This window comes from Centrocercus urophasianus, unplaced genomic scaffold (genome assembly GCF_019232065.1).
Source record: "Centrocercus urophasianus isolate 14NV4802_14NV808 unplaced genomic scaffold, USGS_Curo_1.0 seq_29, whole genome shotgun sequence".
NCBI classification, from domain to species: Eukaryota; Metazoa; Chordata; class Aves; order Galliformes; family Phasianidae; genus Centrocercus; species Centrocercus urophasianus.
In genome coordinates, this window is record NW_024884855.1 from 4,467,364 (window position 1) to 4,490,576 (window position 23,213).

Sequence of the window (23,213 nt, forward strand, 5' to 3'; positions counted from 1 at the left end):
TGTGCTGTGCCACAGTGTGCTGTGCCACAGTGTGCTGTGCCACAGTGTGCTGTGCCATAGTTTGCTGTGCCAGGCTGTGCCAGGCTGTGCCGTGTCCTGCCATGCCATACTGTGCCATTCTGTGCCGAGGGGCTGCGCTCCCGGCGCTTTCCCGCCCGTGCCCTTCATGGCGGCTTCCCCCGGCTGGGTTCCACGCGGTACCGCGGTGTTTTGTCCCGCAGTTCGGCTCCGCGTTGGGCCGTGTCTGCTCGCCCCGAAACACCCCCGGGACAGACGCGCTTCCGTGAGGTGGTGCCGCGCTCGTGGCCGTGGCTTTTAATTTGTAACAACGTCGCGGGTTCGTCCTAGGAGCATGAGAGGCGATAAAAACAAGAAATGTCGCGTTCCTTCGGGCCGGGGCTGCGGGGGGGAACGCAGCGCTGCGCTGCCCTCCGTGCTGCTGGGCGCACAGCTGGTAACGCGGCTGCACGTCGCAGCATCTCCTCCGAGCGCTCCGCTGGTGGAGGTGGGTCAATGAGGTCCCTGTGACTGCTTCTCTTTCTGCTGAGCAGCAAAGGATGAGCGTGGAGAGAAGCGTTTTCTAAATGAAGTTGCTGCCAATACGCATCTCACTGAGAAACGTAAAACTGTTGGTTTTTGGTGGTTGGTCTGATTGTAAGAGCTTGAATGGGGTCTGACAGCGCTGATCAGGGTGCACTCACACGAGATTTGGATCACGCAGTTGCAGTATCACTGTGGTCTATGGCTTCTGGCTTCTGGTCCTTACTTAAACTAGAGAAACGTTTTAAAGCAGCAAGACTGAACTGCAGTGTGTGACAGGAAAATCAAGTGCATAAAACAAACCTGAGCGCAGTGAGTGAGGCAGCAGTACTGCAGGAAGTGATCTAGGAGGGTCAGGCTGAGCACATAGTGTGCAGCATTGCAGGCAAGAGCCATGCTCAGATACAGACACAGCAGTGTTCTCTTTATGAGGGCTGGTCCTTGGGTGCTACTCAGTGCTTGAGGAGTGGTAGGTCTGCCTGGGTTTGGTATTATGCTTGCAGACAAAGCAAGTGTGTTGATGCAAGTCAAAAATTCAGAGAAACTGAGTTCAAGTTTAGAAGGAAAAGGTGAGAGGAATGTTTGAGGCAAGAAAAACGTAATCTCTTGTTTTCTTGTAGCCAAAGAGAGTAGATCAAGTGATATCCTGGGTTTGCAGCAAAGAAGAATTGGGCTGTGCTGGTTATGTTTGACTTCTTACCTGAGAGCTGAAGTACATGTTTCCCTGTGAAAGCTCCAGATTGAGTTGGGTTTGTTGTGTGTGTAAGGGACCTAGCAGTCAGCCCTGGTGAGCTCACTGTGAGCTGTCTGTGTTCCTGCCTTTTCATCTCTGGCAGAATCCCACCTTGTGTTCCTCATCAGTGAGCTGTGCAGAACTCACTGACCTTGCTGTTAAAAATTAGCTCAGTGTATAGGAAGTATATTATGGTAAGTTATGAGAGCAGAATTAACCAGGGCTGTCCCTTAGGGAACACTTTTTTTTTTTTTTTTAATGTTCATAAAGTTAGAGTTCTACCGAAATTGTAAACAATATGCCTGTTTAGTGGGAGAGTTACTGCTTTTCATCAGCAGGTGTTGGATCTGAAAGTTCTGTTTCTATTTGTTTGCATACAATTTGAGATTTGCTTGAGCAAATTGGCTAAAGGCACATTGTGGTTGTTTGCACGTCAGTTTCCTTGCTAAGTGGCAATAGTTGTAGTTTAATCTGCTTTTCCAGTGGTGAAACAAGATTGCACAGCACAATCTCACAGCCTCTCTCACTGTCAGTGCTTCTGGTGGATTTTTTTGGGCCCTTGGCACTTTTGTACCCTTTGGTTAGCAGGGCTGTTAAGGGTGTCAGAGGAGGAGGCCTTCGCACGCTGGTATTGGCTGCTTGTGACAGTGGTCTGAAAAGGCCATTGCTTCGCTTGCCCTGAGCTCTGAAATTGGGCTGGAATCTTCTCCTTAAGGCTGTGTTTTTGAAGAGTTTGAACGTGTCCTGTGCTTTCCAGCTTTGGTGGAAGGCCTCAGAACTTAAGCATGATATCATTGTTTCTAAATGCAAAGAACAACGTTTCCTACCTGTTGCCTTTTGTTACCTCCAGTGTATTTCTGCTTGTTGCTGCTATGCTTGGTATTTTCATTGTTCCCTGATAACACAAAGATTTTTTTGCCATTAGAGCTGCATGCTGAGCATTTCTCCTGGCTTGGTCACGTGCCCTGCCCGTAGCCCTGTGCCTGGAGGCTTCCTTCACAGCTGATTCATTTCCTGAAGCAGTGTCCATGCTATATGTTGTTTCCTCTGTGTGAACAATAAATCATCCCATAGCTCCAGGCAGCATGAAGAAGCAAATATAGTTAAATCTGTTGGTGTTTTTTTTCAATTTCTGAACACCTGACTTCTTAAACTCTCATGTGTTAATGTATTTTTAAAGTAATAAGTAGAAAAGCCATTAAAACTTCCTGTATCTGTGAGTTATGTGGTGTGCTATTGCCCTGAATGTGGTCTCTAAACAGAAGAGCATTCAGACTCTTACCTGTTTCACTAAGCAGCTGGCAAAACACTTCATCCCTCTGATGCCATCGTCGGCAGTGCTGTGACAATTCCTGGTGGGTTTTTGCTTCGTCTCCAGTCCCCAGCAGAGCAACAGATCTGTCATGGTTCCTTTGAGGGTTTAGCATTTCAGAGCACAGACTTGGCTTATCTAAAATCAATGTGTAAAGATTGACTTTAAGTATTTCTGAGAAAGAAAATCTGCTTCTGTGCAGTACCTTTATTGTCATGGTGTGGGAAATTGCACGTCCAGTAGGAGGAACAAGCTTGTTTGCACTTTAGCTCTTTCATTCCAAGAAATGGATAACAGAGTAGTTTGGAAGAGAGGGCTGTATTGTATCTCTTTGTGCCAGTGTGTCAGCAAACCGAAGGGTCTGTGGTGACATTATAGCAAGTAAATTAATTTGGCACAGTGTATTCCTGGCTATCAAACCAGTCTGGCTTCTTCAGAATGCTCCGCGTTCCATCCCCACAGGAGGTTCAAGAATGGTACATAAATCTTACCGTCGTTTATGCTGACCACAGCTCTGCTGCTGGATGGAACTTCATTCCCAAATTTGCAATAATGTGACTTATTGCTGTGAAATATCATCACAGTTACGAGCATTTGACTTCAAGTAGGAAGGCTGAAGTAGCTGTAGTGTCATTACTTTCAGAATTACACTGTCAGGCTTAAACTCTCCCATTTTCACTGTGTCCCGTCCCACTGTCGGCATCCACAGCAGGAACCTCAAACTGTGATCCATACATTAACTGCAGAGGATTTGTGGGCATTCATTGCTGTTCTGTTCTGGAGCAGCACACAACCCAGAGTTATCGCTGCAGGAGATGTTTGAGTCAACTCAACCTTGAATGGTTTCAACCTGAGCAGTTTGCACCCCTGCGTTCAGAAAACAAATATTGATTTATGAGAGGAAAGATAAGCCTGTGATCCGTATGTAGTAATTGAAGCTCTTGCAGCTTTAAGGTGATGTGAAATTTCTCTAATTAGTTTACATTTTTCTTATACAATGTGTGTGTGTCAAACTCTTACGTTCTTTTTTCATTATTATTATTGTATAAATGCATTTTAAAAACAACAGAGGAAGGAAGGGAGTATTTCTTGTGCTTTTGTGCCTTTGTACGAAGAAGGGAAGTGATCTTTGGTGTGTGTTACTCTGAAGAAGACAGACTTGCTTGACCACGTAAAATTCAGAAACATAACGCAAGCTTTTCAAACTTCATGTAGTTTTCTGCTACCTGTTGTAATCTGTACTTTTATTTGTAGACTTCATTAGACAGCCTTCAAACCTTGACTCGTAAGATAATAAAGCTGTAATTTGCCACCTTTCTGACCAGTATTTCTGAACTTGAGAGGGCAGAGAGTTGATTAAATGTGGCCTGAATGAATGAATGGTGTGTGACAGTGCAGTCAAACCAACTGCAGTCTGTGAAGTGTCACTGCTGCCAATAGAAGGGCTGCTTTCTAATGAGTCTCTTTCCAAAATTACTTCCCAGCACCTGCTGCTGCACACTTACCTGCTGCTGCTGTTTGCTGGTTTTTGCTCCTTGCACCCTCGACTTTAAGGTGCTTTCTAAGAAATTCCCTGAGTTGCTGTGAGAAGCACTGAGGGACAAATACTGCATAGTTCTCCTTCCCGTGTTAGCATGTGCACAAGCATTCCCAATTCACTTGGCTGATTAGGGGTTATTCTGCTTGTCTCATTGTGCTTAACAGTTATTTTCACTCTGCTTCAGGATTAAAAGGAAATTTGAGTGTTTTAAAATTGCATAGTGATGAGAAATATTGCTTGTACATGTGTATCTATGTTAAGTTAGGGGCCAGAGACAGCCGTGGTGCCTGTAGTAGTGGTGGGCAGTGTGTTAATTGTACTGTTCTTCTTTTAGGTACATGTATCATGTCTTGACTAAAAACACAACAGTGACAGATCACAACCGCAATCTCCTGGTGGAAACTATCCGTTCTATAACAGAGATCCTCATATGGGGGGACCAGAATGACAGCTCGGTGTTTGAGTAAGTACCTGCAGGCAGTTCAGCTCTGGCTGTGGGGAATGATGAGTTACACAGATTCCTGGCTTTCAAAGATAAATGTTTCCAAGACAGTTTCCTACTGATGGTCGTGAAAATACCCTGTCCTGTGGTAGAGAGCTAAGCAGGATCACGTTCTTGTGTCGTGAAACAGAATTTGCTTCTGTTAATGAGAGCTCCAACTTCAGAGCTCCTTCTGTACACCGTTTCTGACTCACATCTTTTGACATAGGTACAAAAATCAAACCTAGTAGTGCTCAGATTTATTCACTGCCTCTGTTAAAATGAAATGATGCTCGTTTGTTCATCATAGTTTCTGTGATACTCCTAATGGATATCTTGTTCTAGCTATGATACGTAACATATATTAGATATTATTTTAATCCTTGTAAAATAGTGTGGTAGTAAAAATAACTTGAAAAGGGGTATTGATTCTTCCTGTCTGTATTGTACCTTCATGAAATTTTTCCCGGCCTTCTCTACTGGAGGGAATTTTAGCAGCTTTCTCCTTCTTTTAATGCAAATAAAAGTATAACAAGAAACAAACCAACAGAAAAATAAAAGCTGTAGATACATATTTGTGATGACCTGCTAGGAAAGAGACCATAATTTTCCTGTTAAATTATCTTTTTGCTCCTTGTCTGCTGGGTATTTGTTTATAGCTTACAATTCTTGCTTCCTGTTTGGTTGCACACTTAATGTGGTATTAAAGATAGGCAGTTGAAAATAGTGATTTGAGGCTGATAGCAGAAACTGTGGTTTAATGAATGCAGATGGAAGACCATGGGCAGGAAAACAAAAAACAAAACGCCAAAAAACTTGTGATCAGAAGTCAGATCCACAGTGTTGAAGACGAGGTGGATTAGCATAATAGGGGTACATGAGTATTAAACAAAACAGGCTTTGTTTAGAAGCTTTTCCCTTCAAAACTGTGAGTGCAAGTTAGGGAAGTTGTCTGATAGGCTGGTTATACATAAATAACATAACTCTTATGTTTTGATGTTGTTTTACTGCATAATTTGACTGTTCAAATGTTCTAGGTTTTGAGGATTTTGAAGATAAGGCTTTGCACGATATTTTTGCATAAATGTAGATCATGCTGTTTGTCCAGTGTGCTTTGAATTATCTTTGATGTTAGTAAAATCATGTTCTTGTTAAATACAGCAAGTGACTTGATGGCACCTCTTTATTTTAGCTTCTTCTTGGAGAAGAATATGTTTGTTTTCTTCTTGAACATCTTGCGCCAGAAGTCCGGCCGTTACGTTTGTGTGCAGCTGCTGCAGACTCTGAACATCCTTTTTGAGAACATCAGTCATGAAACATCGCTGTGTAAGGACACGTTTTGGAACTGTTCAGGATTAAATGATCAAAATCTGATTTAATACACTTTCATACAATTTAGTTCTAGTGCCCCTTCAGAACAGTCTCTATGAATTCCTAATATTCCTTTTAGTTAAACACTGTTGAAAATGTTGTAATTTGACTCTAGCTTGCCTTTTAATCTGAATTTTCATTAATGCAGTGGTTTGGTACTTCTGAAGCATTTTATATGTTTAAAGGTGTTCTTTAGGTCAGCAGATTGGTCATGGTCTGAAATGTTTGCATTGATGCTGAAGGTTATGCAGCAGAACTCTGTCATCTAATTTGTACTGGAACTGTTCTCCCTACTGGCATTCAGCCCACTGTGTTTACTTCGGTGTTTTCAGAAACAGAGGAGAGAGAATTAATTATTGGTTAAAAGTGTTCTGTGACTAGCAAGAGGAGGAAGTCATGTGAAGGCCTTTGGAAGTATATAATTTTGGGGGTGGGGGGAGAAGAATTCTGCATGTGTGTGTTACAAGTGTTACTTAGTACTGAACTAAGGAGGGATGGTCTCTTCTCAATTAACAGATGTTCTTGGCAGTGAAGACCACCTGCAGGGGAACAGTAAATCACTGTTTCTGCATGCAGCCATCACTTGGGTTGTTTAGTTGTTACCTTGAAGCACTGGGTAGCTTGTTGCTAGCTGGTGTGTTAAATGCAGTTAGTTACATACTGATTGGTTTTGATTAATTTCTGTAATGTCTCTTATTTTTCAGACTACTTGCTATCTAATAACTATGTGAATTCTATTATTGTCCATAAGTTTGACTTTTCTGATGAGGAGATCATGGCATATTACATATCATTTTTGAAAACTCTTTCCCTGAAACTCAACAATCATACTGTGCATTTCTTTTACAACGAGGTAAGTAAGAAAAGGAGTTGCTGTATAATGATGAGAGGACTTTAGTTAAAAAAAAAAAAAGCACTGAAGACAGTTTGGCACATTTTTTGTTTAGTCTTCTGTCTAAACTTGTCCAACTTGCTTAGAATCATCTCTGATCATAGAAAAATCGTATTCTCATTAAATATAGAAGTGACTTTGACACCTCTTTGTTTTAGCATTTTCTTGGAGAAGAATGCATTTGTTTTCTTGAACATCTTGTGTCAGAAGTCTAATCTTGTGTAATGAATTATTTGTCCTGAATTTATTTTAGTCTCAATGATTGAGAATTAAGTTGTGGGGATCTCTGCAGAAGCATAGTAAAGAAGGTTTCTAAGATTGTGTTAAACTGGACTGCTTGAGCAATTCTGAAGTCTGCTTCATTGAGAATTTAGTTTGTTTGTGCCTTGTTTTCTTTTTCTCCACTTGACTTTAGGAGGTTTAGTTGAAGTCTGATAAGAGCTGATCAAAGGCTGAAGGTGAAATAAGGTTATCGTTGCTCCGTGCCCGTTTTTGCCAGAAGAGGGCGTGAAAGCTCTGAAAGTGTGCAGAGCTAACATGGAAACCTCCTGATGCTCGAAGCAGTTGATTGTAATTCAGAGCTACGGAGCCAATTGACTGTGCATTGTGAAGTAATTTCAGTTACTTAAGTTGAGAGTAGAAGTATTTCAGCAGTGCACGGAAAGCATTCTTCATACAGAATTCCAGCAGGTGTATTGTCCATGTCGTGGTTAATTCGTTATGCTTTCTTTTCTCTTGCTGCAGCACACGAATGACTTCGCTTTGTACACAGAAGCCATTAAATTTTTTAACCACCCAGAAAGCATGGTCAGGATTGCTGTTAGGACTATAACTTTGAATGTCTACAAAGGTATGCTTTCTATATCTAAAGAAATGGCATGCATGAGGGGTTTTGTTTATTTTGTGGGATTTGAAACTTAAGCATGTTGATGTGCTGCAGGTAAACATTTTGATTTTTATGAAACAGAATGTAAGCCTGTAGGTGTACTTGTAAATAGTACTATCTCACGTGTGAGACTGATTTAAAAAATGCACTGAAAGAGTACCAAGCTTACATGAGGAACTTTAGTTTATCTTCCAGTAGAGATTGTGGTGTGGATGAATTTAAAAGCAAAAGAAATGTGTGAACATAAAGTAGGTTGGGTTTTTTTAACTTATTTATGAACTTGAGTTTTATAGTATATAAAGCAGTGAGTTTACTGGTGGTATCACTTCATTTCAAAGTGCAATAGAATATGACTGTAGCAGTCCTAGGTACTGCAGCCACTCCAGTGTGAAGAAACAGACCTAGATCATTTCTAGAGGTGCCCAATGAAAGCAGTAGCTAATTGCTGTACTGGGCATTCCAGTTGGGCATAAGGAAAATAATTGCGTTGTGAGAATAGGTAAACACTGCCACAAGTTTTCCTGAAAAGGTGATGGATCTGTGTTACTTGAGATCCTAAAAACTCAACGAGGCCCTTAGCAGCCTGGTTCGAATGAGAAGTTAGCCCTGCTTTGAGAATGGGTTTGCACCCATTACCCATCCTCCAAAAGTCTCCTCTCATTGAATTTTTCCCTGAATCTATAAACCATGTGAGAGACTGAAAATATCAGTGACTTCTGTGGAAAAAATAGTGTATATGCATACTGTCCACTCCTGGAAGCAACATGCTTTGTAGATAGTATAAATTATGAAATATGTTTGTGCAGTGTGTATTTCTTTTTAATAGGTTTTTAATAAAACTGCATTTTGAATTTAAACAACTTTCCATCAAATAAAGATTTGGTGATGGTTTTCATCAGAGCGTAAGATCTTTTTTTTAGCATTATGACAATTCACATTGCAAGTAGCATCAATAGCAGGCTGGTTCTTTGTAGCATTGACTGCTAGGGACAGGTTTTGTTTTGGACGTTGAGGAAGAGGTACTTGGTACTCGTTTTTTGCTCATCAGCTATAAAACCAAATGTGTGCTCACAGAGCTAAGTGCAGATTTCATATCCTGTTAGTGTGTGTTTACATGACTGAATGCTTTTATGGTAAAAAATAAACTTCTAGGATTTTGTAGCAATATGAAGGTTAGAGTAGGAAAACAGCTCAGATATTCAGGGTTCATAACTTTCTGATGATCCATTTGCTAATGTTCTGATCTAACTCCTACCCTGTATCTTTTAGTTTAGATGCTTTGTGCTTTAGCTTCTTAAACCCTTTTGGAGGATGTTACTATCCCAGTTCCTAATCCTGTTAACTGTTGTCTGTTTCTTTTGCCCTTCCTTCACTGATGATTCCTGTGTTCCTTAATGCAGTGTCATGTAAGTCTTAAGTAGCTTGACTTTCAGCATTACTGCTTTATTCTTCTGCATTGTTTTCTTTTTATTAAGGAATGTGCTAAAAACTCTTTCTGAATTCCACTAGATTTGTCTTCAGACATGTAAATATATCAATATTAGGCTCTTTCAAGCCAATTAAGAATTGATGTGATGCTTTTGTAGATGTCCATTTCATGCATAAGACCATCTCAGGTATATACTCATTTGAAAAGCTGGCATGTAATCAAAATTCAGAAGGTTCTTTGTTTATACTTATTTTTAAAATCCTTAAATATAAAAGGAGTGGAAACTGATTTTTTTTCTCTTACAATTTCTCTGCAGTGGACAACCAACCTATGCTGCATTACATTAGAGATAAAACTGCAGTCCCTTATTTCTCCAACCTTGTCTGGTTTATTGGAAGCCATGTGATTGAACTGGATAACTGTGTGCAGACTGATGAAGAGTAAGCTTTTTAAAATGTCATTTATTGAATGGAAATGCTTTTCCCGGACACTGATGCTCGCCTCACTTTGTCTGCAGTGGTCCACCTCAGACAGTAGGTGTCTGAGACAGTTTGCAGACAGTTGAAGCTTTTTCTTTTCACAGATTTATGCTATCAGTGCTCTGGATTGAGTGGTCAGTGATGTCCTCTATCTGTACTCATGTCAGTACAAGTAAATCATTCTTGGACAACATGCCTTTTCTTCATCTTTGTTTTAGTTTTGCTAAATTTAGTAGGAATTCAGAACACGGATGGGATTTTGGGCTTCTCAGTTTTAGTAACTCTTTTGTGTGTTTCTCTTCTGAGTACTGTCCCAGCAGAACAGCTCTCAGAAAAAGATACTGTAGGAGAAAAAAAAAAAGAAAATAGTTGGAAAGATGAACTTTATTTAATATGGGAACTGTAAGCAATGAAATTCCCACGTCGTGTACTACTATCAACTGTGGAAATATTCTGTTGCTTCAGGTTAAATAACCGGAGGTAAACCAAGGTTGCTTGCTTTACTTCCCACTCACAGTGGGTGATTGTTTCATACTTCCTTTAAGTGAAAAGGCAGAAGTGTAATAAAACAGATGTTTTCTTTTTAGAAAGAAAACCTTTTTTATGATTGGTTTCTGAGAAGATTCTGGCAGTGGGAAGCAAAGTTGTTAAAAGTACTACTTGTGAAAACTGGAGGAAAGACTTCATATGTGCTTCTTAAAGAAAACATATGCCTGAATGCTGTTTGGTAGCTGCATTAGTGCATGGGATGTGAAAACATCTGTTTTAGGCTGTCAGTCTGCACAAGGCAATTGATAGGACTTGAATGATTAAAGTTTTTAATCAAGTCTTTAAAAAAAATTTTACTTACCTGAGACTTTATCTGTTCTGTTTTTCAGGCACAGGAATAGGGGCAAGCTGAGTGACCTGGTAGCAGAACATCTTGATCATTTGCATTACCTTAATGATATACTTATCATTAATTGTGAATTTTTAAATGATGTGCTGACAGACCACCTGCTTAATAGGCTCTTCCTTCCCCTCTATGTGTATTCATTAGTAAATCAAGATAAGGTAAGTGAATACATGCAAATCTGTAAGTTGTAAAGGAGTTATTTGCCTTCAATATGCATAACAGTTTGTTAACCTTACTAAGGAATACACCTGGTTAATACTGTTGATGCCTATGTTTGTATGTTGAAACAAATAGGGACTGTAGGGGGAGGAGGTAGGTTATAGTTTGAACACTTTTGTTCATTGTTATTTGTTTGATCTATTAAAATGCCAATATTATTTTTTTTATTTATACATAATACTTCATTGTTTATATAATTGTTTATGTAACAGCCAATTCCTTAATGAATGCTATCAGAAAAAACTTGTGAAGGAATGGTTGAGTAGGAAATACCAACTTAATTCTGGGTTATTTATCTGTTGCGATGTTATTAAAGGGGCTGTGACTGAGAACAGCCAGAAGCCATTTTTAAGCTTGTAGACTGTGAGGTGTTCTTAACTGGAGAGTCTTCATTTGAAATTGTTTACCAAAAAGTAAATTTTAAAGAGCACCATCATTAGTGCTAATATCCACTAATATCCATTAGTGGATATTTTGTGATGGGATGCGAAACAATATGAGGTTAAAAACTTTGTTTTAAATAAAATCTTAATCAGTGTCAGTGCTTTAACTTTATGGAAATAAATCACTGTTTTGTATTACTTCTACAACTTCTTTTCCTTAGGGTGGGGAGCGTCCAAAAATAAGTCTCCAAGTTTCTCTCTATCTTCTTTCTCAAGTATGTATTTGAATTATTTTGTCCTATTTCAGAATGTGTTTTGCTGTAGTGTTATGATATGTAATATTATTTACCATATTGTCATCTATTCTGACAAAACCATTTTTAAAAAATTGGCAAACACACTGTTGAACACTTTCCAGTTTTCTTATTAAAAATAAAGAATAATAGCTCATTTTTCCTTAAGACAGATTTAAGTAGCTTCTTCAGTCACGGTTCCTCTAGGGATCTTGTAGCACACAATGACAGCTTTTGGAGCATCCGTTTGTGTAGAGCACTTCATAAACAGCTCACAATAGAGTCATGCAGCATTTCAGGACAGGATTTGTAAAATTACAGATGAGGTTCTCCTAGACATGCAGTGCAGTTTGAATCTACCTAAATCTGAGATATTCTCTTGGGAAAACAGAGGGAGTGTTGATCTGTTTCATGGCTTGTGTTTTTCTTTATTAAAACTAGGTAGCTTAAAATGTAGGAAAAGAACATAGAATAAAAAATAATATAGAAGGAACAAGAATATCTGTAGAGGGAATTATGCTCTAGAGGAGTTATGTGTTTTGAAGCAGATTTCATGAACCATTAGTGTTAATAATTTAATGTTACTGTGTATGTAAACTTAAGATACCAGTGTTCAACAAGGACGTAAATGGAATTTGTTCAGTGATTGAAGTGGAGAAATCGTGTCTTGTAATGTGTCAAATATTTCTTTCCACCTTTGTTTTAACAGGTTTTTCTTATTATACATTATGCCCCTTTGGTGAACTCACTGGCTGAGGTTATACTTAATGGTGACCTGTCTGTGTTTTCTTCTAAAGCTGAGCAAGATGTTCAGAAAAACTCAGTAAGTGGTCAAGTAATATATGGATATTTTCCTTCTTTTAAGATGCAAGTATTCTATTTGAAATACCAGTAATATCAAGAAACTAGCTAGAAATGCCTGCATCTTGAAACTGAAGTTAAGGCAATAGTGTTTAGGAGGTAAGAGCAGAAAAATCATTAAATATGACTGCCAAAAAATGCTCTGTGTGACTTGCAACATTATGTTCTTGTCCACATTTCTCTTTTCTGTGGTGGTCAGATTGCAAAGTCTTCCAGTACTTTTATCATCCAGCCTAGGTTCAGTTCTGGTTGCTGACATTTTGCCAGTGGAGCTGACTGAGTGCTATGAGATAAAGCAATCTCTTGTTTGTGTTAGGAAATGTCTGACCTTGTACTAGTTGCATACTGACTGTTGTGTGCTCCTTGAGCAGAAGTGGCTTTGTTACTAGGAAATCTGTGGCAAAATGGTGAGATAGCACATGTTGTGGAAGGGAGGTTTTTTCCTGTTCTGTTTACTGTGCAGAGTTGCAGAATATCTGTAGCACATGTTTTGTGCTTACATTAATGTGAGGAATAGTAGGAGTTTCCTTTAAATGCCTGTTCATCTGTTCTCATGTTTATAATGCTGTTCTAGATTGCTGCTTCTTACTTGTCCTGTGATGCATGGTGCACACACTGCGCGCTGTCACACGTGAACAGCTACCAAACAGGAGGCGGCTGGCTTTCTAGGGTAGATGCTTAGCAAAATTGTACCAGAGGTGGAGCTTTGTTGCCACTCCATGGTTGGAACCATATTTTTTAGTAAATTCAGCCTTACTGTTCCATGAGCCCTGAAAATGGGAACGTGAAGCTACTCCATGGAGTGTGAGAAGTATACCGATTTAAGATGCTTTTTCCTTTACATATTTTTCCCTTTTATTTCTGCCATTAAGTGATGTTAGTAGAAATACACTCAGCTCTATATTATTTCCTGTGAAGTCTGTTTTCCTACGTAATTCAGATGTGGGTCAGTTCTACCTAATTCATGTTTCTCAATTTCTTGTTTAACCTACTTTCTCCTTCTCATTAGAAGTTGTTACTAATTATTTTACTAGCACACACTGCACAAGACAAATTATGATTATACATTAGAAACTGTAAATATGATAGACACTTTTTGAAAGTATGATAAAACAGTATCTCTAAATGAAAAAGCAAATTATATATAATGTAAGCTAACTTTTTTTTGAGATTGTTTTAATTATTTAGCCTTGTTAGGCAGCACAGGATATGTATTTTCCTTAGTATTCTTTCTTGCAGTGGACCAGACCATACTTCAGTGTTTATGAGTGTATCACTCAAATGTCTCTTCTGTTATTTTGCTCATATGACAAGCAGCAGCTTATAATACAAGGATATTAAATACCTGCATTGTTCATGAAGTAGTTAAATAGTTCTAGAAAACAGTGTAAAAAGTAAATGCAGGGAGGGGAAAATCTAAAAGCTTCTTGCAATTTGCATATGTAATTTTTTTCCATAAAGAATAGGACTTAACGTGCCCTTCCCTTTTCTTAGGACTTTTCTGACCAGAAGCCACCAATAAAAGTAATTTGGTTGTGACTCCAATTAATTTATAATCTGTCCAAACTGTAGTTTGGTATATCTGAAAATATGTCAGAAATTACAGGGAGAGATGTGCAGTAAATTGCACAGTGTGGGTTGAATTGTTTGTTTCAGTGTTGTGAAATATTCCTCCTACCATGTAGCTTATTTCAGTGACAAGTGTAAGGAGACCTGCAGGATTGCTGTAAAACCCTGTGAGTCAGAGGATTCAGGTCAATGTTTCGGCCTTTTGACTTGTGCGTGGCTTCATCCTCATGCAGTCATTCCTAATGTCTCCTTCTTTCTTCTTTTTCCCCCCACCCTCCAATGTATTCTTTACTAATTGGAGTGAGGGTTTATTTCCCAACATTTTTCCTGAGGTATCTTTGAACTCTTCGTCTTCAGTGCTTGAGTCACATGGGGCAAGGAATGGAATCCCAGTATATGTATTTAGTCTTACTTATATTTTCTATTGCTTGCCCTCAAGTTTTGAATGGTTTAGCCAGTGTCAGCTAAATGTGATTGAAATATCAAGATCTAAAAAGTAGTGAAGTTTCTGTAAGAGCTTTGTTCAGGTTCAGCCTGTGCTGGGGGAAGCCCCCAGTCTACGTTTCACTTCCCAGTAGCAGAGAAGTTTGGCTCTGTGGTTTTTGTGTAGCTCTGGCTGGGAGCTCTGTGCCCATAATCCAAGTGGCAGCCCTAGCAAACGTGAAGGGAGCTCAAAGCATTGCAGCTCAGAAACAGTCTGCAAAAGGATGGGAAACCAAGCTGTTAATCTCGCTGGTCAAAGTGGTTCTTGTTTTTTTCGTCTCTCTGTAAGAGTGCATTGTTTGCTGTTGTTAGGATGACACAGACTCTCCTGAAGCAATCATTTGTTTCTGTAAAACCCTGTAAGTCAGAGGTTGTCATCTTCATTTATTTTTTTCATATATGAAGTGATTATCAGGAAAATTAGGTATTGACTGAATACTGCTTGCTTTCCTCTGAGTGTTTCCTATTAATACATTGCTATCAACAGACACTTCTGATTTTGCTGCCTTTATCCTATTTGCATATGGTCTTTTAATTTTATTTGTATTAACTGCTTTACCTGTTAAGCAAAATTCAAAGAAGCAAAATATGGCTTTAAGAACCCTGCATCGTTAAGCTGACCATTTGCTTTATTCTTTTTTTTGAAATGGCATCCTCCTTAATGGCAAGTCTTTAGGTTATTTTACTTTGGGTACAACTTTCACTGGTTTGGCACTGTTTCTCCAAGGTCTGCTTTCCTGTATTTTGAAACTGGTCTGAAATTTAAGTTTTTAATTCCAAAACTTTCAACTGAAGTGTCTTTTATAGAGTTAAAAATGCCTTGCTTATAGCTCAGTGTAAAATCTTAATGTTTGTAGGTGAAGTCAAGTATCAGATGTTTCATAAAACCAACAGAAACACTTGAGAGGTCTCTTGAAATTAATAAACAGAAGGGGAAGAAGAGAGTGCAGAAAAGACCCAACTATAAGAATGTTGGTGAAGAAGACGAGGAGGAGAGACAATCTGAAGATACCCAAGATGACTCAGATAAAACTAAAAGTACAGAAGCGAGTTCAAAAGGCATCAGAACAAGCAGTGAAAATGAAGGTGTGTACATTAGCAAATAAAAGTGCTCTTACAATTTGGCTACTGTGTGCATCTAATTTTGATGTATTACATGGCTTGGTCTCTTGTTGCGGTAGGTAGCACAGTAGTAGTAATTTATTTCACTCTCTTTGGCTGTGTTTTTTTTCTCATGTTAAATCATTCTATTGGGAGGTGTACTTTTAGTCTGATTGAAAACCATAAAAATGCCTTTGTATCTACCTGCTGTTTTTGTGCCTTTGATTTTTGTGCCTTTGATTATGGAGAGCTTTATAAGTAGACCTCATTGTAGACCTTTGCAGCTTTTTTTATTCAGTAAAGAAAATAATGTGGAACATGGTCAGGAGTATTTTGTGCATGTTTCAGTGATTCAAGTATGCTAAAATTGATACTACTTTTTTGAAAACATGCAATTGCTAAAAACTGAAGGAAATGTCTTAAACGGAGATTATTTTATTGCTAAGTTTCAGGACTTTTGATCTAATGCTAGCCTTAAGAGGATTTAAGAGCCTTGAGAACTGGTTCTGTAAGATGAGTGGTTTTATAGCACATCACAACTGTTTATTTTAATAGTAACTAGAAGACATGGGTACATCAGAAAATAGGCATGTACTGAGAAAACGTGGAGAATGGCATAAAAGAAGTTAAAAACAAGACCTTTGTTCTTGGACAGTTCTGTCCAAACACGGTTGCCTTTTTTGATAAGACTTTCTAGGATTTTTATTTTCCTTAAATGGCATCAAATAGCTGATGGTACATTGCCATAATTTTCAGCATGACACGATCTGCTGGGTAAACTGGTGCATTTATTAGTCTTTGTCCAACCTCGTAAGCAAAAGCTAGTACTACCAAAAAGCCTGCAGCATGTGGGACTGGGTACCTTGTTTGCTCTGACAGTAGAAAGCCATTCACACCCTCTGGGAAACTCCATTTTCCCTGTTAGCACTCATCAATGTTTTTGTGATTTTATTTTTTGTTCTGTGTGTTTTATTCCTGTGGTTTAGAGAAGGGATTTACTGCTATTTATTTATTGAACAAAATAATTTGCATGTTTTCTTTCGTGTATGTGTGTGTAAATTTCTTATAGGATTAACTTTCATACAGGAATGTAAGCAAGCATTTTTTCTATCATGAGGAAAAATTTGTCTACATTCAGTTATTCATTTTTTGAAGCTGTGGTTACACCTCTTGTAGTTGCATCAGTGGCTTCTAATGCAAAGTGGAAAAAGAAAAAGCTTGCAAAAACTGTTTGTTAAAAATACCAACTTTTGTTTTATAGAAATAGAGATGGTCATCATGGAGCGATGCAAGCTCTCAGAATTGTCCATCTCTGCTGTGACAGAACAGAATACAACGGATGAAGAAAAGAGTGCTGCTGCCTCTGGAAGTGAGATAACAAACTGGAACAGGTATGGGAACTGTAACGTCTTGCTGAGTTGCTTCTGTGTTTGCCTTCCTTTAAACTTTCTCATCTCTTCTATGGGATGTCTCAAATCTGCCTCCGATTAAATTTACAAGTGTTCTTGTAGGACAGTAAGATGGGAGGCAATAGGAAAGCAGAATACTGCTTCTTTACTGATCAGTTTGGGATATGATCCAGTTTCTTTGTTCAGGTGGTGCTTTCTTTTGTAGCAGTTGTGATACCAAAAGTTGGTAAAGTTGAGTTATAAAATATTAACGCAGTTAAAACAAACATAAAAATTTTCATTGCAGAACTTTCTAAACCATTGCTAGTGCTTAAACCTAGGAGACCAAAACACTTCTGCAGTCTGAACTTTAACTTTTCCATTCAAATGTTTCTTTCTTTCTCATTTTTCTCTCCTTTAGTCATTTGAGTGTGCAGTTCTTGACAGCTTGTTGTAGGATAGCCTACCTTGCGCCAAGTGTTAGCGAAAGTTAGTGAAAATTTCTTTCTTGCTCTAGTAAATGCTTTTCAACTCTACTTAGTGCTTGAATTTTTAAGGTAGGTATTTTTTTCTTTTTTAATGCAACAGTGATTGCAGCTTCTTGAACTTCATTATGTACATATGCACTGAAGCTGTACAATGCTTCTGCATACATATTATATGTGCTGCAAACAAACCCAGCAAGTGTATGAACAGGTAGTTCTTGGAAAAGTATTACGAAACCATTCCTGTAAAAATGTTTGAATTAATGTCAGAATGTAGTATGAGACAGTACTGTAATCTGAGTACTTTCAAACAAGTTCTTTTGCTTTAATGCCTGAAAATGTGCATTACTGTAGACTTCTTTCACTCTCTATATGTAGAGCAGGATAGTTATTGATTTTCCTGTAAATGTTGTCTTATTCTTGGCCAATTCAAAGTTTTTTCCTTTCCGCAGACCTTTTCTAGATATGGTCTATAATGCACTGGACTGTGCTGAAGATGATTACTATGCCCTCTTTGTGCTCTGTCTTCTGTATGCAATGTCACACAATAAAGGTAAGCCACTTTCTTAGAGAAAATAAATGAAACGTGGTTTTTGGTACAATCCCCAAAGGTGGTTAATCTGTTGTTCTTCCTTTTGCTTGTGATAACTTTGCGAGTTGGTGTTGAATTTCTTTGTATTGCTAATAACACTCTTCCAAGAAAACCATTGCTATCTATTAAATGCTTACCTTTAGGCATAGTCCTGTTTTCTAATTTACTTCATTTTCTTCCCTGTAAAGGCATTGACCCAGTGAAGCTGGAGAGAATTCAGCTTCCTGCTCAACATGCTGAAGAGAGAAATTCATATAATCATGTACTTGCAGAAGGGCTCATCAGAATAATGAATTATGCTGCACAACCAGGTATCACATTTATAATATTTGTTTTCTTCATAAGCTGAAAAGCTACTTAACCTCTTGTGTATGAGATGAAAGTGTGTGTTTAACATGCTCTCTGTTGAACAGTAAGTAAATATGGGCTGTGAAAGACAAATACTGGTTTCTCTCAGTTGTTGAGTAACCAGTAACTGCATTTCTGCTGAATAGTTGTTTTTATGCTCAGAACTATAGAGGGATCTGTTGTCTTAACTTTCCTTCTCTCCACTTTTTTGAATAAACAAACATCAAACAAGGAATAATGAGATGGGTAGTGATTTCAGCTTAATGTATAATTTCATCCTGAAAATATGGTTTGTGGCACCTTTAATTGTAGCACTGCTGCCAGTGGAGAAGTGGTCTTCAAAAATATACACAAGAAATGAATCTGTTTATAGCTGTCCTTTGCTTCTGGAGGCTAATAGTAAACTTTTCCATGACTTCTTTTAATTATGTATTGTGCTTTCAGTTCTGAACTGTTATGCAAAAAACATTTTTTTTTCTTAACTTCAACTTTTTGTAAAATAAGGGATAGAAGGCTTAATGAACTATTCCAGGGAAACACAATTTTTGTTTAAGTCACAGCTCCTCCCACCTATGCTGCCCCTATTAAAACTTTAAATGAGTGGAGCCAGTTTCCCCTGCAACTGATGCACTGTCGTTATTGATTGCCTGCAGAATGAAATCTAGTTTGCTATATGGGCTCTCCAGTGGCTGCAGCTTTCTTCAGCCCCTATCCTCCTGCTGTGTTGCAGGGTCATTGATGTTCTGCAGTACAGATATCTGTTCTGACATGTTTCTCCATGGGCTGCAGTAGGACAGCATGCTTCATTGAAGGTCTTTTCCATGGGATGCACCTTGTTGCTGTCCTTCAGTGGCCTTTGTGGCTGCACATTTTTTGTCACATTTTTCTCCAATTTTGTGTTTCTAACTTTTCAATAGTTCTCCTGAAAATAAACGTTTAAACTCTCAATACATTCTTTCCTTTTGACCTCTCTGGATTTCTGCGTCCAGGCTTTGCTTAAATCCTCTGGATGTGAGGAAGACCTGTGCTTTACTCACATGCTCTGTACAGAGCATCACTTCATCTTGTAACGTTATCCATGCCAGCCACCTATGATTCTCCCCTGATGTATAATTCAGTCTGTGTTTCCAGTTAACTAAGGTGTTTGGTTTCAGTGGCTTTTGTAATGAAATACATCTTTATTACAGTCTTGTTGTGTGGTTCTGCTTCTTCCCAATAACTCTTCTAGTTCACTTCTTACAGCCAACCACACCATACATCCACCCTTGTCAGGCTGGGTGTGTATGATGGATGCTACTGTTTCTTATATTAAAATTCTCTTTTCATAGATGGAAAAATCCGTTTGGCAACTCTAGAACTTGGCTGTCTGTTGCTGAAGCAGCTTGTGTTTTCTAAAAATGGCAGCATAATAAAAGACGTTCATCTTGCATGCCTTGAGGTTAGTATTCTTCTTTCACGTTACTAGTTTCAGCATTACTTGCAATTGCATCTTGCTGTATAATAGCACAAATGTCTTTGTTTCTTATTGTAATAAGCTTAATGTGAAACTTGAGCCTCTAGAATATTTTCCACTGGTGATTCTATACGGTGAAAGAAGCAATATTCTGAATACCATTCTCAAGTCTGCTGTTAGCTTGCTGATTAACTCTGAATAGTTAGTTTCATTTTTCTCTCTGAAGAGTGTATGTTAACCATCTCAGCAATGTGAAGAGAAGTACTTTTGAAACAAACAAACTCAGCTGAGCTGTAAGTGCTAGAACTGTTACATCAGATTCTGAGCTGAAGGCTATACATACGGGGATATTGGTAGTTTGGGTGCATTTTTTTAAATGTTACTTCTGATTAAATGGTATTTTTACTCCCTGAAATGGTTATTTTCTCATTTCTAGGGTGCAAGAGAAGAAGGCGTTCATCTCCTTCGCCGTTTCTATAAGGTATGTATGCAGAGGGTTGTAAGAAACGAGTCTTTACACGTGGATTTAAAATAATTAAAACCAGTCTAATTCCCCAAGAAAGCACTACATGTTTCTTGTAGAGAAGGGAGTTTTAGATGGTTTCTCTCCTTCCTACATTTCACATAGCCCATTGGTGACTTCACAAAAAGGATGTGAGAAGTCCCATTGGCTCTGCATCAGAGGACAAACGAGTAGTCCTGCTTTTGTTGCAGCTGCTGTGTATGTTGTGGAGCTGCCATACCATTGGAAAGTTTCTTGGATTTTATTAACGGCACAAATAAGGAAGATGCCTCTTTTTGGCATTACTTTTTGTTTGTATCTCATTCCAAATGATGATCTGAAATTTTATTTAATCTTATTTTGAGACCTCTACAGCTTTTTGCTTTTTTTTTTTTTTTTTTTAGTGTTGCAAACAATGAGCCCTAAGCATGAACTCATTAGTTACAAATTTACTTTCCCTTATATGGAAGTGTCTAAATTCTCCTCCAATTTGTGTTGGAATTCTCTTGAGGAAGAAGGTGCAGGGTTATTTTTAATTTCCAGTAAGTAAAAAATAAAAAAATCATAATTTGTGGTGTGTTGACCTTGGCCAGCTGCCAGACACCCACCCAGCTGCTCTTGCACTGTCCCTCCTCAACAGACTGGGAGAAAACGAGATGAGAAAAAAAAAAAAACCATGTAGCTTCATATACAGATAGAGAGATTGTTTAATAATTACTGTTGTGGGCAAAACAGATTCAGCTTGGGTAAAATTGAACTTACTGCTAATTAAATTGGATAGCATGAAACAAAGACTAATGAGAACAACACCTTTCCTTCACCTCTCCGTTCATTCCCAGATCAACTTCATTCCTTCATTCCCAACTCCTCTGACTCTTGCCCTCCACTGCACAGGAAGGATGGGACACTGGGGCTGTTGTGGATCTGTAGCAGTTCCATTCTGCTGCTTTTGCTCCTTCCTCACACTTTTCCCCTGCTCTAGTGGGGATCTTCTCTGTGGGCTACTGCCCTTAGCCAGGAAAAAAACTGGCCACAGCATGGACACTCCACAAACTGTGTTTTTTTTTCAGGACTAAGGCACCTGCTGTGCTGCTGCAGCATGGTCCCCATGGGCTATCTTTGGGGATCTGCTCCAACGCCAGGAGCATCTCCTTTCCTCCTCTGTCCTTGGTGTTGCAGGACTGTTTCTCTCTGTTTGCCCACCTCGCCACCCTTTTTTCATCTCCCTTAATCCTGAACAGCATTTTGCTCTTCCTGAAATCTGTTTTGCAGAGGCACAGCCAGTGTTGCTGTGGGGCCTGGCTGTGGTGGGGCTGTTGGAGCACTGGCTGTGGCCAGCCTTGGTTTCTTCCAGAAGTCACCCCTGCTGCTCACCCCTTGCCACCTACACCCACTGCACAATTAAACAAGAGCAAGCATGTCTCTTTAGCAGTGTTTGTGGATTCATAATGTGTTCGTATTTGATGTCTTCGTTTTTATTTTTTAATAAAAGGGAGAAGAAATTTTTCTGGATATGTTTGAAGATGAATATCGGAGTATGACAGTAAGTGACACCTGTATGAGTTCCTCCCAAAATCTTCCAAACCAGATGCAAGACAGAAACAAGTAGTTATTGGAAACTATTGAATGTGTCTGTTGTATCTAGCAGTAGAATAACAGAATGTTTTAATTCCTCTGAGGAATTCTCTACACTTGCATAAATCATTTGTGTGAAACTTCACAGCTCTTTATTAAATAAAAAGCACCATCAGTTTCTGGAAGTAGGTATACAAAAACTTCTTCATCCTAGGGACCAAGATATTAGATTGTTTAACAACTGAAGAAAAGAATAGTTAAAAGTCAAAGTCATAATCTTCCTATGTCTGTTTGAAGCCCTGCATGGTTTCGAGTTTAACTGGAGCCACTTATCAGCAGAGGACAGGGAGCTCTGTCCCCTCAAAGAGCAGCACATTACCAATTGTGGAGCACTGCTGTGGACTTCTTAGTAAACTTTTGTCTTGAATCTCAGTTAATATTGAAGCTGTAAATGCATTTAAAAAGCAACTACCTGTTTAAATTCTTAGGTTAGTGTTTCAGAATTGAGTTGTCACATGAAGTGATCTTTCTTTTCCTCGCAGCAATGTTACAGGGATTTCATCAGCAGGCACTTTGTCTTTTTGAAAAAGGACAATTTACAGTTGGTGTATTGCAGCACCTCTTAATATGAGAAGCATCCTGCAGTATCTTACTAGCTTACTAGCTTAAATAATAGGAGTATTTAATCAGTATCTTATTCTTTACTTTAGTGTTGATGTGCTTCTAGTTTGAAAACTGGCACTGAAGTTAGCACTGTTGTCATGCTACAAATTAGTTTGTATGTAGGTTTTTCTGTTACACAAGTATCTCATTTTCTGAAACTGCTTTTTTTTTTTTAATCATTTACTGTAAAAGACAGAGTTACACCCTGAAAGTTTGTTTTCTTTAAAGCGTATTTGTTTGGCTAGTTAGAAAATTTGCAGAGCAAATTTAAGTGCTGAGTGTCACTGATCACAGAATCACAGAATCACCCGGGTTGGAAGGGACCTCAAGGATCATGTAGTTCCAACCCCCCTGCCTAGCAGGGCCACCAAACACACACATTCAGATCAGGTTGCCCTGGACCCTGTCCAACCTGGCCTTGAACACATCCAAGGACGGGGCATCCACAACCTCCCTGGGCAGCCCGTTCCAGGGCCTAACCACTCTCCTTGTAAAGAACTTCCCCCTAACATCCAACCTAAATCTTCCCTCCTTCAACTTGGAAGGAGGACTTGGACTACTGATGTAGTCCTACTGGTTGAAGTGTGCAAATAATATGTTGTGGAGCTTCTGTGAGACAGAAGTACAGTTATCCTATCCGAATGGCAAAGGAAAAAGTTCTCGATGAGGAGTTTTCTTCATGTTCTGCACCTTGATGAGTAAAAACACTGTTTAAATGACTATGCTATTGCATCACAAAT

At 38.8% G+C, this 23,213-nt stretch overlaps 1 protein-coding gene across 5 annotated transcripts in view; it reads left to right on the forward strand.

The window, feature by feature from the left end:
- CLEC16A (C-type lectin domain containing 16A) overlaps positions 1–23,213 on the forward strand; it is a 62,892-nt gene that overhangs the window by 269 nt on the left and 39,410 nt on the right. For all 5 annotated transcript variants that reach the window (XM_042827708.1, XM_042827709.1, XM_042827712.1 and 2 more), the window contains exons 2-16: positions 4,460–4,588; positions 5,799–5,932; positions 6,682–6,830; positions 7,614–7,719; positions 9,501–9,624; positions 10,542–10,716; positions 11,382–11,435; positions 12,163–12,276; positions 15,224–15,452; positions 16,729–16,858; positions 17,793–17,893; positions 18,121–18,243; positions 19,609–19,718; positions 20,170–20,214; positions 21,728–21,778. In XM_042827708.1, coding sequence (XP_042683642.1) covers positions 4,460–4,588; positions 5,799–5,932; positions 6,682–6,830; positions 7,614–7,719; positions 9,501–9,624; positions 10,542–10,716; positions 11,382–11,435; positions 12,163–12,276; positions 15,224–15,452; positions 16,729–16,858; positions 17,793–17,893; positions 18,121–18,243; positions 19,609–19,718; positions 20,170–20,214; positions 21,728–21,778 — 1,774 coding nt within the window. The remainder of the gene's footprint in view (positions 1–4,459; positions 4,589–5,798; positions 5,933–6,681; positions 6,831–7,613; positions 7,720–9,500; positions 9,625–10,541; positions 10,717–11,381; positions 11,436–12,162; positions 12,277–15,223; positions 15,453–16,728; positions 16,859–17,792; positions 17,894–18,120; positions 18,244–19,608; positions 19,719–20,169; positions 20,215–21,727; positions 21,779–23,213) is intronic.